Source organism: Ornithodoros turicata, chromosome 6 (assembly GCF_037126465.1).
Source record: "Ornithodoros turicata isolate Travis chromosome 6, ASM3712646v1, whole genome shotgun sequence".
Classification (NCBI taxonomy): Eukaryota; Metazoa; Arthropoda; class Arachnida; order Ixodida; family Argasidae; genus Ornithodoros; species Ornithodoros turicata.
In genome coordinates, this window is record NC_088206.1 from 1,768,743 (window position 1) to 1,786,626 (window position 17,884).

At 46.8% G+C, this 17,884-nt stretch overlaps 2 protein-coding genes and 1 pseudogene across 10 annotated transcripts in view; 1 reads left to right on the forward strand and 2 right to left on the reverse strand.

Moving 5' to 3' along the window:
- Nucleotides 1–441, reverse strand: part of LOC135398791 (protein grainyhead-like) — a 159,100-nt gene extending 158,659 nt beyond the window's left edge. For 5 of the 8 annotated variants that reach the window (XM_064630248.1, XM_064630250.1, XM_064630247.1 and 2 more), the window contains exon 1: nt 175–440. In XM_064630248.1, coding sequence (XP_064486318.1) covers nt 175–272 — 98 coding nt within the window. In that variant the 5' untranslated portion in view covers nt 273–440. Of the gene's footprint in view, nt 1–174 lie in introns of all 8 variants that reach the window. The other 3 variants (XR_010424138.1, XM_064630251.1, XM_064630252.1) reach the window with 1 other exon arrangement.
- The window catches only part of LOC135398794 (phospholipase A2 hemilipin-like), a 207,389-nt gene that overhangs the window by 176,606 nt on the left and 12,899 nt on the right, over nt 1–17,884 (forward strand). The window lies entirely within an intron of this gene.
- Nucleotides 16,482–17,803, reverse strand: LOC135398795 (phospholipase ABHD3-like; annotated as a pseudogene).

Sequence of the window (17,884 nt, forward strand, 5' to 3'; positions counted from 1 at the left end):
CACGAAAAGACGTCTCGGCAGCCGGTTATCCACACACTGAATGGTTGTTGAAGCACAACATTGGCGAGAAAAAATCCGTCCACCAAGTGGTTTTTCGAGGTTCTCCAGTGGGACCCGAGACGTAAACAAAAAGGAGAAAGAAAATCCAGAAAAGCAGGTCCACCATCCACCCACCTGTCTAGCCCTCCAGCGGAGGTTGCTGCTTCAGCCGGCTGCTGTTCTTCAGGGTTACCGGCTAAACCCGAAAAACCTGTTGTCGCTTCCGCGGCCATAGCCGGTCTCCACAACGCAACCTGTTCAGTCGCACCCTCGGCGCCGTCACACCAACATCACAACACAGAGACACACACACAGAGTTCGAGTCCCACCGCAGTCAGCAGCGAGCTGGGATTTTCCGCGCTGCACGACGTCCGAAACGTCGACGTGGACGGAGGCATTGGAGGTAGAAAAAAAAAAAAAGAAAGAAAATCGCTCCTTCCCAGTAATTTTTGCTTTATTTTTGCTTGCGAGCCTCGCACGTTTCAATGGGCCTGGTGAACGCTCTCTCTCGGAGAATGTAACCTCCTCCTCTCGCTCCTCTTTCCGCCACAGGTACTACCTGCCGCGACACCTGGAGGAGACGCCATGCACGTTACATGTGGGGGGGAAAAATGCTTCAATGGCGGCGGTTTTGTTGTGGCTCGCGCGACTCCGAGATTTGGGTCCTTTGTCCGCGCGACAAGTGAAATGTCCCGTTAGAGCATTGTCGGATCCAAGAATTGGGTTTTTGTTGGCTCGTCTGTTTGCTTTTTGTGTCTGACCCGCACGCGCCGCAAAGCTTCTTGAAAAAGGAGATCAGCATAACATGGGTATATACAGGGTGTTCAAAATTAAGTTTTCACTAGCACCTTATAAATAGACGAACAAAAGAAAACTGGTGCTATTTTTCTGTTCCTCGAGTAAGAAACAGGTGCTACGTAATTAGCAGCACCTAGCTGTTTCTTACACAAGTAGCGTAAAGTTATCATTCGGTTTCCTGTCATCGCCGTGTTTGCGTAGCGCTCGTGAAAGCTTAATTTTGAACACCCTGTATATATGGAATACAAATACCACAAGCGTACGTACGACGTATATAATGCAGAGTTTGGAGAGTTTTGGTGCCGAAAAGAGCACGTTCATTTCTTGTGTGTGTTGTTCTCCAATGAAACAAGGGAAAGGGTGCAGGCTAGCTGGTATAGATTCATGAAGAAGACCGAGAGACTGTCGTCTTCTGTGTCCGTGTCTCTCGGTCTTCTTCATGGTTGTTGTCCAAGTTCTGTAAATACAACTCGAGCGCTGGAAAAAGAAACACTTCCGTTCAACTGTATTGAAAGGAGAAAACTACGGAATAGCTACGAAAAAAAGAAAAATGAAAAGAAAAACAGTGACGAGGCTTTCGCGCGGGCTCCGCACTGACATATTTGAATAGGCAGCGAAATTTGCTGCGTGTTGTATATTTCGCAGGAATATTCATATTCAAGTTTCTCACCTGATGAAGAAGAAGCTGGTCCCGTATTAAATTTGTTTCCGAATGCTTCCTTCATTATACTGCTTTTTTTTTTTTTTTCGCAGTCAGGATTAGCGAGTTAGGGGCTTTCAGGCAATACCGAGACAAATGCGGCCCCCATGCAAACTCAGGACCTCATATAGTGCTTACCGAAGGCGTTATAAAATATCGAATGTGTGGAATGTGGAAAGGGGAATATGCCGGGAGATTGGTCGGGGAAAGGATACTTGGCAAAGGTATGGTGCTACGTGTTGGTACCCCAGCTCGCAGGGTTGAGTGGTTAGGATACCTTCCACATCGAGTTCGAACCGTGACCTCTGCGTGTTTTCCTCAGATGCTGTAAGGCAAATGTCGGTACAGTTCTCTGTCAGTTCAGCTATACCCGTCCACGTAAGGAAGACAAAAAGCTCGGCAGTAACACCATTAACAGCATGACTGCTGCGTCCTGTTTTGTTTGAATTCTGGCAGCGGTTGTTCTTTCCAACAATTCCAACTTATTGTCTCTTCAGAGGAAACCTTTTTCTTCTTCTTTTTTTGCAGGTGTGCATGTCTATTTCAAATCGTTAAGCGTGGTAAGTGTGATTCAACCATGGGCTTTTTGTGCATCGGGGTATGGGCCGCATCTCATGTGGCGGATTTCCCCATTCATCATAATCAATTTATCTGCTGTTATTGTTTTTTTCGTTTTAGTTGCACATGACGAAATGAACATAATCACGAACGGAAGGTTTGCCCGGAAGGAGTCGCCATTTGGTTGACTGAGATGTGCGGTGACCGACCACGTATAAGTGCTTTGCCAAGGCGAATTGTTAACGACTTCCGTTACTTACGTGTATACAATGATACTACACGGAGCCAAGGTGTAAAATCATCATGTGCTTTACTTTGACTAGCAATTTATGTCCCCCCTTTCTTTCTGCAATAACTGCACTCTTAAAAACGAATTTCACCGCATAGCACGCTCCTAGCCAACCATCATCTCGCATGATATCGTTATTTGCCCTGATTTGTTGAAAACGGGAGGCGTACGCCTTTTCTGTGACACTTATGCTGTTCATAATTGTCACAAAAAAGGCGTACGCCTCCCGTTTTCAACAAATCACGGCAGACAACGATATCATTCGAGATTATGGTTGGCTAGGAGCGTGCTATGCGGTGAAGTTCATTTCTAAGAGTGTGGCATTGGAAACGAGTGTCAGTTAGCTTAGTGTGATTTCTCGTGAAAACGTCTGCCGTCACATGGAATATCGGTACACTGTACTGTATACCATACCGTTTTATGAGCCCAGAAGTTCATCTGACGCTAAAGGTGACAGCTGGGAGACAATAAGGAAAAACCTCAAGCTATTTTCCAAGAATGCTCTAATGGTGGTCAGTGACAGGAGTGGAGATCTGAGGAGCCCGCAGACTCGACATCTAGGTCAGGTGACCACGAGTTACAAGCACGTGGAATGCAGACACAACTCGAATGTCGTTCATATTGAAGCGGAGTGGAATCGAAGAAAAAAGGAGCGAGTCACATGAGGTTACCCATTTACTTGAGGTTACAAAATCTATTACTAGTTACATTTTTTTGCAAGGTAACTAGGTCGTCACCAGGAAAAGTAACTTGTTACTAGGCAACGCGTAACGACATGTGCTGACTCATCTCAGACATAAATGTTAGGGGACGAAGCACTTACAGATTTCATGGTATGCAAACTACATCAAGGATTTTTTTTCGGAGCAAGTTCTGATGAAATAGTTAATAGTTGAACGCGGTGCTAAATAACAGAGCTAAGGATAGCATACAAACAGGCACACCCAAATCTTCAGCAATTTTCCTGCTTCTGCTTCTACTACAACGTTCTCAATTTTTGTGCACTGGAGTTGCGAGGACGACACGTAACCCAGGAAGAAGAAGAAGAAAACAGAAGTGGTACTCGATCATTACCCGAAAAGGTTTTACCCAAAATAGATCCAAAACAAGCTGCACCAGCTTCGTGACTAAAAGCCGTGCTCAAAGCACAATTTCGGGGAACACCTTGACCTTCTTTCTCCTGCACGGGAAGAAAAGGAACGGGTCCTTCAGGGAAAAACGGCTTTTGTCTGGCTGGTGTGAGTGGCGTCGAAGGCTGCCACTAAGAACCCCAAGAAGACATTGTCATTGTTCTCCGGCGCGTCCCTGGCAGGCAGCTTGAGTCAAAGGCGCATTTTCAGGGATTCCCTTACCAGATCATAACAGAAAATAAGACACTGCAACCGCGTATTCTTTTTTCGCGATGTATTAATTTTCGCGATTCCAAGTTGTGTTCGCGAGTACAATTTTTCGCGATTTTTTAGCGGTCGCGAAATTCGCCAACATCCTAATAAGGGGTGAATAAGGGGTCGGTGCAGTGGGCCCCATTTCATGTGGCGAATGTGTTCGGGCAACCGCGGAACTAAATAGGTAGTTGAACAAAATTACAGGCAGACAACGAAGGTATAGGAACTAAGGTAAAAAAGGGGAAGTTATTTATTGACTTAACTTTCCACCTGTAAATAAATAACTTCTCCCTTTTTACTTCCTACACCTTCGTTGTCTGCCTCTAATTTTTTCAACTGTATAATAATAATAATAATAACCTTTATTCACCACTCTCGTGGATGAGAGTTGGGACAAAAAAAAGCCCAAAGGACTTGACAAAGGTCACAACCCACCGGCATCATCATAAACACATCAATACTGAACATATTTACAAGCATATGTACAAGTCACATAGGTTGCAATAAATATGACAACATTTTGACTTTTACTTGAATGTCCGTACCCTTGGCCGTAATGAGACGGGTGGCAATCATAAGGCCGAAACTCACAAGGCCGAACTATCAAAAGACCGAAACTCAAAAGGCCGAAAAATCAAAACATCGAGCAATCATAAGGCCGAAAACCAGAAGGCCGAAAAATCAAAACACCGAAAAATCACAAGGCCGAAAAGTCACAAAACCGAATTATCGAAACGCCGACAAATGAGGAACCCAGTATACGAGAACTGGTATTCCAACTGCGATAAAAAAAATTAGCTCTACAGATTAAATACAATAAACTTGTTGGGAATTAATACAGCAAATAAATCGTTTCATCGAACATCGCATTAATAAAGTACTTTCGATAACTTAAGGGAAAACAAAAAGGAAAAGTAGAGATATGAACCACTGTGTCATTGTGTGTTTATTGTAAACGGTGGCAATCAGGTTCGGGTTACCAAATGTAGAGAAACACCATCTCCTCTACAATTCATTCAGTGGGTGATAAAAGCCATTGACTGGCATTCACCTATCACACACTTTCTCTTTGTAGTAAACATATTATAGATTATTGCTAGATTAGGTTGGCAATACGAGGTTATAGTTTATTGTTTGTTTGTTTGTTTTTAATGAAAAGAGCAATTCCCTTCCAGTGGTCATTCACAGGGATGCTTACACTAGGTCTTCTGCTTCTTTGGCCGTTTTATTTCGGTGATCGGTTCGGTGTTCTGATTTGCGGCCTTTTGTCTTTCGGCCTTCTCATTGCTCGGCCTTATTATTTTTCGGCCTTTTGGCTTTCGGCCTTCTGACACTTCGGCGTTATGATTTTTCGGCCTTTTGTCTTTCGGCCTTATGATAGTTCGGCGTTCTGATTTTTCGGCCTTTTGACTTTCGCCCTTATGATAGTTCGGCGTTATGATTTTCCTTCGACCAAACTGAGATTTTGGCCGTAATGACACATGCCTTGGGATTAAAGGATTATTTTTTGTAATGAGACTTTAGGTTGGAATGAGGCTTCGGGCTGTAATGAGCACGACCTACTAGATTCTAGCGACCATGTCATACGGACCCCTTCCCAGCGCCGCATTTGGAGGCTAGCGGTGGCGCTACTCATCGGCCCGGTTATTGCTTCCTCAATTTCTACAGTACTCTGTACTTTAGCTTGCCTTACTATTCTATTATACTATTCTTACTATTCTTATTACTATATTACTATTCTTACTATTCTTGTACAGGCTGTGGATGTCCCACGAGAGATGCTTCCTTCTGAAGTTGATTATCGTCATCATTCTACGCGTTTTCATAGGAACGGAACTGTTGCCGTCGTCTGCTACGGTAATCGTGCATCCGCTTCTGCGCGTTCAAAATTCAAATTTCCATCGTCCAATCATGATGCAGATCTCGCGGGCCGATGAGCAGCGCCCCTAGCGGATCCTGCGGACGGGCTCCTCATAGGGGTTGCCGATTATGACATGGTCGCTATAATCTAGTAGGTCGTGGTAGTGAGATAGGTCGTGGTAGGTCGTGGTCGTGGTAGTGGTAGAATCTTATTATTATTATTACGATACTGGTCTAACCGGACGAAGACGAAAATCCAAGACGATCCCATTATAGGAACGAGAGTTTGAAAATGAAATGAAGTAGACTGACATGCCGCCAAAAGCCTTTGAAGGGGAACTCCTATGCTACGGAGTCTCTTCCGGAAACCTTTGCAATTTTCGAGTTTGGACAATGAGTTGAAGGTACATAATCTAACCGAAAGTAATTTCTAGATTAGATTCGAGATATTAGACAGAAATACGAGAGATGTGCAACGAGAAGCTCCATGACGCCTTCCATCTTATGTATTTTAACGGCCGTTACTTTCAAGGTCACGCAAAAGACTGTGAGTGACGGGGGTCGAATCTTCTCTTTGTGCATTCCCACTGCCTGTAAAACGCTGCTTACATTTCTGAACAATGTATAGGACTTGGGTCCTTTCGGTGAGGTTCATTATTGTATTTTCACCGAATCACCACTACACACTTAAAAATGAACTTCGCCGCATAGCATGCTCCTAGCCAACCATCAACTCGAATGATATCGCTATGTGCCCTGATTTGTTCAAAACGGTAGGCGTACGCCTTTTTTGTGACACTTATGCTGTTCATAATTGTCACAAAAATGGCGTACGCCCCCCGTTTTCAGCAAATTAGGGCAGATAACGATATCATTCGAGATGATGGTTGGCTAGGAGCGTGCTATGCGGTGAAGTTCATTTTTAAGAGTGTATATAGCAGTTTGGTATGGAGTATCGCTTGTCGCAATGGAGTTATCGTCACCAAAATAAAGCATCGTCCTTTTATCAACTCAATCGTGCGGCAACAGTCCCTCCGAGCCTCATATGTTCCCCCTGAACAACGTTGTATCTGCCTTCGATCTGCCTCGAAGCTGATTCTCGAGATCCCTTTCCGAGACGACATTGCACCATGCGCCGTAGATACCGACGCCGCCAGAGAACGAATGATGACTGAAACGTGCCGAACCAACAGAACATCACCAAGAGGAACAGCAGCCATTTGACGAGCTATCCTGGCCATCCTCTTTTTGCGCAGTCCAGTCACGCATGCGCACTTGAGAGCAGTCCTCGGGGAGCGAAGATGATAATCGGTCGGTGAACAGCACGCTTCCTTTTTTTTTTTCTTTAAGTCTTATTTATTATTCGCAACTCAGCTCTTATGGTGTTCTTTTTATTCCGTGTTTGACAGCGCTATTTGAGATGATTGAGTATGAACCTGTGCTCTGAACTACGTCAGCGTATTTAGTTAACTGTGTTGACGCTTTTTGTAAGGCTTTTGATTGGTTATCTGCCGACAGAAGTGGATTCAGGGTGTCCTGCAGTGAAACCGCGGGATGAGAACCTCTCCTCAGCACATCCGACCCTTTGGGACAAGGGCAAAACGCAGTGATTAAACGACTGCGCATGGCGTTCGAAGAGTATACAGAATTATTAACAGCGTTCATAGCAGCTCGGGATTACTTCGTTTTGAAGACAAGTTGGGGGATTTGGAGACTTGAGCGTCGTTCTGCGTGTGGTCTTCTCCTGGCTGTTCTCTCCGGGTGCTGGTCAGGGGCAGGGCATGCATGAGTAATAGTTGTGCGAGATTAGAAGTGGCTTGGGGGCCACATCTGGTGGGGTCTTGGGATGTTGTTGTTGGTGGTGGTGGAGGTGTCCGCGTTTGGCATGGGGTTTCCCGACAGACAAATATGGGCACGGTTGCCCCCGAAGTCGTCCCTGGGCATACACCCCTGCCTCTTCCTGCTGGTCCCTCACAATTGCTTCGCCCGTGGTAACGCCAGAAAGCTCTCTCTCTCGAGAGAGAATAGTTGTCTCGGTTATAAAATTAAATGGCGGAAGAGCGGCCGTGTACGAGAGTCCTTGAAGCCGCAAATGACGCATTCTCGATGTCATTATTTCTGTATTCACCGAAGCAACGAAGGCCGTCGGAGTCGTATATATTCGACGCGAAAATGGCGTCGATCAAAAACCGCCATCACATAGGCGGACGCATCATCCGGTGTCCCGGATGTGATGGTCAGTGGCCTTCTGCAACTTCCCGTTTTGCATCGCTTCACGTTCTTCTGATCGAAATGATGCTCAATGTTGCTCCCATCATGCGGTGTGGGGGGAACACGTTCATTATAAATGAAGAAAGGTTAGCCAGACTAAGACTCGATCTTCTCCCACACATATACAAAAAGAAAAGTAAATTACAAGAGAGAGAGAGAAGCTGAATCACTGTTCCTAGTGGTCACTGTATAGCTATTCAGTGACTCTAACTGTTCCAGTAGCGCGTGGCGAGAAAAATATTTCGGAGGGGTTTTTACGGGGGTTACGTTCCATTTCGCCTAATTCAAGTTATCAGATTAAAGGGACGGGAGGTGTGACTGGCGCTAGGTGAAACGGGACTGTTGGCAAGTGGGCGTTACGAACCCCCCCCCCCCCCGATAGTGATTGGAAATGAATGTGAAGCCCTACGTAGCAAGAGCCCTTCACATTTCGAAATCAAGGTGCGATATCATTAGCATACCTCGACAAAACTCACTCATGAGCATGCTCATTCATGCTCAGTGTCGCGAATGAGTTGAGCATGAATGAGCAAACGGAGAGCTGAGCGAGGAGTGAGTTAGCGTGAGTGAGCATGTAGGTGGCTGAGCAGGGAGTAAGTGAGCAAACAAGGAGCTGAGCGAGAGATGAGCGAGCATGACCGAGCAGGAGTCACTAATTCCTGTTTCTGATCAGTGATCACTAATAATGAAATGAGTCAATTATTATCGAATAAAGAGGGATTAATTGGCTCTACGATAGAGACTAGATACGGAATGGGGACCTGCTACTAATGTAAAATCGCTAGCAGACACAGACAAACGCCTTACGTGCAACTCAAAGAAATGCATTTTGTGTCTAAAGACATTCTTTGTGCTCAAATGGCGTTCGTAGGTTTTTTCAAAATATGGGAGGCATCTTGCAGATTTTTTGTTTTTTAACAACAGTTCATGGTAGCCTCCCAGGTTTAGAAGAGTTGTGTCCTTCTCATTACTCATCGCTTTTCAATATACATGTTGACCTCGGCGAGGTAATTTATGCGTGGGCTCTTTTCTGAAGAAACTAGCGAGCAAATAAAGCAACTAGAACGATCCTACGTTCTGTGGCAGAAGTACTTCTATGGAATATCGTTCGAAAACTGGTTGACGTGGATCGTGGATACAAAGTGAGTTTTAGTGCAATCAATGTACTCTATCGCCTTTGCGTGCGTGGGGGATAGGTGGCGGTTCAGCGCACTGCGCGAAGCTCTATCTATCTAGCTATCCCTTACGTGCACAAAGGTGATACCGTACGATGCACTAAAACTCACTATTATCACAAGCTCCGAGGGCAGCCGATTCGTCGCTTTCGGTTTATGCAAGTTTTTACAAACAGTAGTGTATAGCAGACAACTTTCAGGTCGGGAACTGGAAGCCGGACTGACTGCAGTGCAGCATACGGCGTTGCCTGATTCCCTTTCCCTTTATAGTAACATGCCTCGTAGCAATTAATTTTTTCGCACGACACAACGAGGCCTCGTATCATTCCTCTTATCGTCGGCTGTGGACCAAGGAACGGCCTTCTCTCTTCGCTTGACACGGGTCAGTAGGCGAAACGGGATTGCCTGCCGCATACATTAGGCGAATAGAGACCCCGTACAGATAATCGGCTAAAAAGGATTAGGCGAAATGGGAATAGGCGAAGTGGGAAGAATCGGAAACTTTGTATGGGGGAGAAGGACAGATAGCGCAGTTCCGTAAAATAACGGCGACGTTTGGCGGTGTCATGGACGGATGAAGACGTGTGTGCCGCAGCGTCAGCCGCCACCGTTTCCAAACCGGCGCGCCGAGGACCTCTTCTTGCTCCTATACGCACCTGTTTTCAGATGAAAAAAAAACGCGCATTGCAGCATTCTTCCCAAGTCGAATTTGCTTTTGTTGATGCCGATGACGGTAAGTTGTGGTTTTGTGCTGTTTTTTACTTGTGTTTTTTTTTGCGGCGCTGACGCCGCCGAAGCCGGTGGTAAAATGGGCCTGCCGCCGCCGCCGGTCAAAGTTCCATCGACGCACACGTAGATGAAAGAGTGGACGCGCTCATCGAAAAATCAAGTCGAAACTGGGGGTGAGCAGCCTCGGATGTTACCGCTACTTTTGCTGTTCCGGTTTTAGTGTTGTCTGTCACAGGGATATCCTTCCCCTATACCATATGGGTAACATCCCTGAAGCGATCGTTTGTGGAAGCGCTTTACGCTTTATGACGCGAGACAACTATGCTCACGAGCGACGCCAAAGTGGATAAAACAAGAGGCGGGAAAACTACATCCTCTCCCCGCACCTTCTGTGCGCTCTTGTTTGCGACAATCAAGAGGCCGGGCAAAAGCGGAATTTTTACTAATTTTTTTTCGACTATTTCGGTCGCGATACTGTGCATCGTTTTGTTGGGTCTGTGGTTATCTGTGGAGGACTTCATATTTCTGTAAAATAAATACTAAGGTTCGCTTGCCAATCTTCAAAGTTCAACTGAAAAAAATAAATTTCCCACAATTAAAAATTGTCCAAAGCCAATTCCTAAATGGCGGCAAAAGTTTCCAGAAGGTCATTGTTGAAGGTCCCACAATACACCGGCGAGTAAGTCGCCAGTTAGAATTTTTTTATCACTTTATAGGTGGAACACCCTGTATATGACTGCATTGCGGCGGCTGAGTGAGTCTTGACACGGGTGTCATTATGCCGTCATTTGGGGGAGGCCAGCTTGTACGAGGCCACATACGCAAATCTACTTGTTTCACTGCAATAATATTGCGCAAAATAATTACTAAAGTTTAATTAAGGCGTAATCAAATCAAATCAAGTCAAGGTGTAACAAAACAACGCAAGGAATCTACAACGACGTTCTTTACAAACGTTTTGGCCGCCGATCACGGACGCTGCCATTCGTACGATGACGATTCCGTCGAACCCCGATGTGTGGTATATACGGCACCTCTGTGTTGCCTGTGCACAGCTGTATACGAAGCGTGCCTCTGCAATTCCTGAATAGATGTGTCCCTATAGTATATCTTGAAATGACTACCGATACCCCCCTTACAAGACTCCGAGGAAGCTATAGTGCTCGTCTCCTATATAGCCACACGTCTTTTGCCACTACACTTTTCTATTCTCTCGAATACCCCTAGCTCTCTTCTATCCTTCACGGTCCTTCTGTAACATGATGGCTGAATTGTCCCTTATGGCTCTTACCCTGTCATCCATAGTCATCGCGAGTTTCTTCCAACATGCAGCGCCATGAAACTTTGGACTGCCAAGGATGGGCTAATGTATAGTTCTGTTTCACATGCGATTGCACCATGGCTTCACTCCTGCGGTGTCTTCCCACACTCAGAAAGGCCTCCACCACGTAGAGGGGCTCGGAAGTCAACGGTTGAGTTAATTTCTTCTAACTCGTGGCCACCTCAGTGTCCCATGACCTCTCGCTCGCGGAAAGAAACAATGGAGGAGACTCACACTGGCGGCAATAACGTATAATGACCGGAAGTCGCGTGACCTTGGTATCTACTTTTTTTTTTTTTTTTTTTTGTGGCACTGATTCTGGACACCTGTCGTGTAACAGAAGCTTATGCGTTCTGTAGTTGCATATTATGTAATGTTATGTTGACAGTACCGAAAACCGCAGGGAACGCATTCACCGCTTTTACAGCTTTCGCGACACTCTCGTTCACACTGTGCTCCGAACGCTGGGAATGCCGGCACTATACCGTACTCGGCTTCAAAAACTGATCCGTTTCATTATTCGAACTGTACTTGAGTTCCCCACGCGTAATATTTATAATGTCGCTGTGATAAATCAAGTATCATGTAGTCAAGTAGCATGATGCAAAACACGTATTTATTCCGTTTTATACAACAACCTGAAAAGCAATGCCCGCTGCGAGCAGCAGACGGCATGCATCTGCTGCGTTCCAGAACTTACTCGGGACGACCCCAGAGTAGGGAGTACTACTCTCCGCGTTCCAGAACCTACTCGATGACGTCACGACCCCCGTTCCAAAAGCGGGTAGCCTACTCGAGAGTAGCTACTCGAAGTCGACTCTCTCTATACTCCCTATCAGACGGGGGTAGCTAAAAGCTGTCGTCTGCATCGAAATCTATATGGTCTTCTGCCGTTGCTGTAGCTTGTCTCGGCTGCATCATGGAGGACGCCCGGAAATTTCAGTGCGGACTTTCCGACCTGAAGTTTTCTTCAGAACACGTGCACTATGTTTTCTTCACATGCACGGAACCATGTATGCAACACGCATTAGCTCGTTGTATGTGAAGGTCTAAAGCAGGTTCGACGCATTTGAGAGCTAACTGCGGCCAGAACAGCGCTACCGTTTCTCGGAAGGCGCGGACGCCTTTTTGTGACAATTATGAACAGCATAAGTGTCACAAAAAGGCGTACGCCTCCCGTTTTCAACAAATCAGGGCAGTTAACAATATCATTCGAGATGGTGGTTGGCTATGAGCGTGCTATGCGGTGAAGTTCATTTTTAAGAGTGCATGCCAGGCAGTACGACAGGAACGAAATCTCTTGACGCCCTCGATGGTCACGTGGCAATGCTCCTCGCGTTGATTGGTTAGACCACCACCAACTCTCCGACGTTTTCGCTCGGCGACCGATTCCCACCAACTCCAAAGTTGGTCCGAGTTGGTGCAGAAAGTTGGCCCGTGTGAACGCCCGCTTAGCCTAGGCGTCCGCCATGTTTGTTGTCCACGCCGCTCCTCTCCCTTCCCGGCATTCTCGCTCGTGGAGCGCGCTGATTGGTCCAGACCACGTGGTCCAGACCCACGGCTTTCCCGGCGCTCCCGGCAAAAGTAGATGCAATCTCAACTCTCACGTCGCGGCTTTCGACACCTTCGCGACATCCGCGGGATTCACGGATTGCTGTGTGAACATGAGAAGTTCACCGGCATCTCCGTTGTTCGCGACTTTCTCGGCGTTCACTGATGTAGTGTGAACGTACGTTATTCACATTACACTGTTAGAAGAAAAGGTATAGAAGAGGTATAACGAAGGTATAAACCAGGACTAAACTGCCATATTTATACCTCATCACCAACGTCTATACCCCGTTTAAACCATGTGGGAGGTATAAATCGTCGAGGCTATACCTTCCACGCGGGTTGAGGGTATAATAAGGTACTTCTCTCTTGCGTTTATACCTTCGGTATTATGTATACCTTTAGATATGAACCTGTGGTAACCACATTAATTTGTGGTAGAGACAGTATGCCATCTCAGCTAAGCAATAATTTAATTAGGAAACACAGTCAGTAATACAGTTGCATCGTAAATAATAGAGGGAATGGTTTATAGCAGCGTGCTGCTTGTTCCTGAAATGACAAAATCTACGCGTCCTCACTCATACAGTTGCGCGCCGGGCGAAGGCGCCCCACATTTTGCGAAGCCACGGCGTATTATACCAGTATCTGTTCTCCGTCGAATCATCCCACGTTGCTTCTTGCGTGGCGAGTAATCTGCACGAGCTATCCTCGCCGTTTTACACCTCTACTCTGCAAATATGAGTTTGTGGGTTCGTTTGTGTGCGTACATGTCCAGGTATTGTCTTTGTCTTTTTCCTTCTTGCGGTAGTTCTTATTAAAGCGCATGTCGCTCAATATTATTTTGTTCTAATTTATTTAGGAGCTGGATCAGGAAAGTGCCACTCTTATCTAGTGCTGAAATAAATCGAACATTCCACTTTTCGAAGATTACACCCCGAGTTTGAAAATATACCTTCAAGGGGATATATGTTTATACCATGAGGTGCAAATAATATACCTTCAGGCAGGTATAAAGTTACTACACCTCGAAGGAGGTATAGCGTTTATACCTCAAAAGGTATGCGCCCTGGGAAAAGCCATTTATACCCTAAAAGGTATAAATATTTCTAACAGTGTACGTCATCCGCAGGAGGACGCCACTGTCGCTAGCAGATTCGGCGCCATAATGTAGGTTCTCAGGATTTGACTGTTCGGGCCTTCACCCACATCGCATTCGCCGTACATTTGGTGCTTCAAAGTCATTGTACTGTGCGAATATTATTTGTACAATATTCAACAAATTTCCGTCTTTTCAACGTTAATAGTCCTCTATGTAGCATACGGCAGCGAACGAAAACCGGAACCAAACTTCAAGGGACCTATGTACGTCATTTCGCTTTTTCGAAACTAGTGCCCTCTGGAGGGGTGACGTCATCGAATAAACTCTATTCCGTGATAGCACCACGAAGACTGTGGCCGCTGTATATACAGAGAGAAGGGCAGTGAGAATAAATGCGAGGGGCTAGCGTGCGTCCTGGGCTGACTTCAAGGGGGGGGGGAACTGTGCCGTCTGAAAAGTCAGAGACAGCAGCCGGTGGGAGTATTCGAACCCAGCACTTTCCAGTGTTCGTCATGCACAACACACCTGACATCTTCTTACCCTCCACTTGCTAACAACGTATCTTCATAACGAATCACCATTTCCGTTTCCCTCGAGCCGTCAGTCAAAAGTGACCCCCGCCTCCGACCAACGACCACGCCTTGTGTCGGTGGACGCCCTCGTAGAAGAACGCCGGAAGAAGGTCGGACGACCTACCTTGAGGTCACCGTTGACCGCACCACGAGGTCGCCCTTTTCAAGTCCAGATAAAGATGCCAGTGAGTCAGAGTGAAGCATAATTATAAGTTGACGTTGACACGGGTGTTGTCCCTGAGTGATTGCGTTGTCAGAGAAGACGAAGGATTTCTGTAACCTGATGGGTTTTAATAAAACAGGAAAATCATACAATATTAGAAGACACGACAGATGTTATAGGCCGCAGGACTCAGAGACGTCGGCAGTCCTTCACGGCAGGGGGGCAACCTTAACCCAACCCAACCTAACCTAACTTAAGCTAGAGGAGAGCACTACGACGCATATAGTTCTACATAGATTGAGAAGTGTGTCAAATACAAAAATGGGTGCCATTAACGCGCTCATTAGAAATGACTCGTCCAAGCAATCCGATGGCGGTGGAGGTTGTAATGCAGCTATAGGGAAGACCGTCTCGCGTTCTTGATTACTTTGAGGCGAAAAAGAAATTGGCATTAGAGTAGCAGAAACTGAAATACTCGTTGATGGTTTCACTAATTGCGGTAAGACAAATTTATAAAAGTATAAGCAAACGGTGGCGTGTTTCTTTCCTTCGTATTTTTATTCTCGTCAAAAGTACAACGATTTCGTCTGCAAATGGTGCTGTACTATAGTATACACAGGCTCTGTCGATTGTTCTAGCCATGGCTCATGCAAGCATTTAAAACATGAAGCCCTAGTCTTCCCGAACACTACCTCACCTTGCAACCCGCTCTCGTCGTTTACAGGACTTCCACTTCGCACTTTCCTTCACGCTCTTTCCCTTTTCGAAAGCCTGACCTCTCGTATAGTACTGGTCCCATCCAGGTCTTCTTGATGATGTCAATTTTCAGCCAGCCAAAACTCTCAATTCTCTCCTTCACGCCACGATCTCTCAGTTCGAATCGAAACTATAGGGTTGCAGGATAGGCATTGCTGGAGTGAAGTTATCCCGGAATCACCCCTTCTGCATCGCAAATAGGAATAGAATGGTGGGAACGGTTTAGGAATGGAATGGGAATGACACCTGGTATAGTAATAGTTCGTGGCTTTACGTCGCGAGACAACAAATGTGACAAAGCTTGCTACGATGATACGATGCAAACGCGCTCATCAGAAATTGCGGGACAGATACAGGACCTATACGATGGACATTCAATAAATATATATCCCCCCCCCCCCCTATACGATGCACAAACTTGCGCGTTCGATCTCGAGCAACGTTGCGCCACGCAGCGGCCGCTCCGTGAGACATCCGAAAACGTGATGTCTTCGTACTCGTGCCTGTAACGATAGACAGCAGCACATACATAGGTCACGCGTGGAGGAAGTGGAGAGAAGAGAGAAACGTGCGGGAAGTGACGTGTAGGTCAGGTTTGGCTTCCTTCGAGCCTCGAAGCATAGGCGGGGTGTTTTCAACCTGACGGAGGGGCCCGCCGAGACACAATGCCCCCTCCCGTTTCATACACAGAGGTCGGGCAGGGTGTCGGGGATTCCGTGTTGGTGCGTTGCGAGACAAAGTTTTTGAAGATATACGTGTCAACACTCTTTAAAAAAAATGGGGTGTACACCCATGCCACATATATCACTCCCTTTAGAGTGTACAATTACTCTCACTCCTCATTATCCTCACTCTCTTCATAGCTACGAATAATGTAATCGAGCGCGTTGGTCACGTAGTCAGATAATGGAGGCTGTGAGCAAGGAACATGCGGATGCATCTGATAAACGGTGCGGTATGGCGCACGCATCCGTTGTGCGTACCGATAGCGGCAGAAAGTGGATATGGCGGAAAAATTTAAAACCTCAAGCTTCAAAGGCTCCGCTGCCCGGCCTTCCACAGAGCCTCTGTCCCAAACGTGGACGCTACGAGACGGCGTCACAAGGAACAAATTACATTTATGCCTCGCTGATACATTGTAAGGCTTCTCGGCCATATAATAACAGGTGACAGACGTACTCATGCCCGGAATGAATGAACGGAACAGACACGAAAAGTTAATAATATTTTGTACCTTTCGTAAACTTGCACACTTAACGTCCACACAGTGTCACATTACAAACATCAAAGAAATAATTGCGTCCCACCCAAACTGCCCTATAGCTACTGGACATATCTGTGCCGTACTGCAGCAAGGCGTCCACGTACCTCGCCGCAATGCGCTCCGAATAAAGAGGCGGCGATGGAAACAGCAAGCCGTCCACAAATCCGAGATGGCCACCACGAGGTATCAGGACCGCTGCCACGAAGCCAGACTCCTTTATCTCCTCAACTGGCATCGAGTTTTTGGGCACAAAGACGTCGTCTTTGGCCGTCAAAAATAGCAGGGGTCGACGCACCGTTCCCAACTTTCCGTTCAGGCAGGAAGCCTTGTATAGTAATCTTCAACGAACCCAAATCGCAGAAGTGGCGTTGTAAAACGGGAGTCAAACTGCTTGACAGTCTTGCACTTGGACAGCTTGTTGACGTTCAGTTTGGCTTCGATGACGTCACGGTTCCGCTGGACGTAGTTCATGAGATACTTGGTCAGATATTGGTTGATTATAAGGTTTGGCCCCATCTTCTGCAGGTTCTCGGTGGTTGCAAGAAGGTCAGTCGGCGTTGAGGTCACGAGAGCTGCGTCTATGAGGGCCTCATCTCCTGTTTGCGATAGGTAGTGGATGAGGACGACGCCTCCGAAGGAATAGGCGACGCTCAGAACCGATGTTGAAGGATACTTGGTTTTGATGGCGGCGATGACGTCGAAGAAGTCGTCTGTATTGAGGCAAGTGCGCAGGCGGAGTGTCTTGAGTGGGACGCCGCCGTCGTCTCGATGGTTGAGAACGACGCACCGGCATCCCAGGTCGCGAATGAGGGGGACCAAGGACTTTAAGTAGTACACCTGTGAAAAGAGAGAAATGCTGATTGTGGCAGACTTAACTATCCGTCAGGTTTACCTGGCTGTCTCCAGTGAGGCCAGGCAAGACGAGGACAGTAGGTTTATCGGGCTGGGCGCCTTCTTCGCCAAACCAATCCAGGGCACAGACGCCACCGTCAGAAAGGGTCAAGAGCTGCCGATTGTACGCGATGTCGGGCTTTTTCTTCTGCAACAGCAGGGCCACCAAGGACTGGGTGTGGCTCGTGAAGCACCACAGAGTTGGCAGGAACCGTTCGCGGATGAAGGAACACCTTGTGAGGAGGAAGTTTCGAAAGGCACCTTCCCTGCACACGAGACATGGTTTCTTTGAAGATGTTACGACGTATAGTAGAGAGCGAAGGCTGTCCCTACGGCACACGCGACGATGCTGTAGCGCGACATTCTTCGTGGTTGTTCCTCACACGCCGTGATCAGGCAATGCCGAGCGTTTTTCCTCCTCCTCAAGCTTTCTGGCATGCCACGCGCATTGGACGCTTAA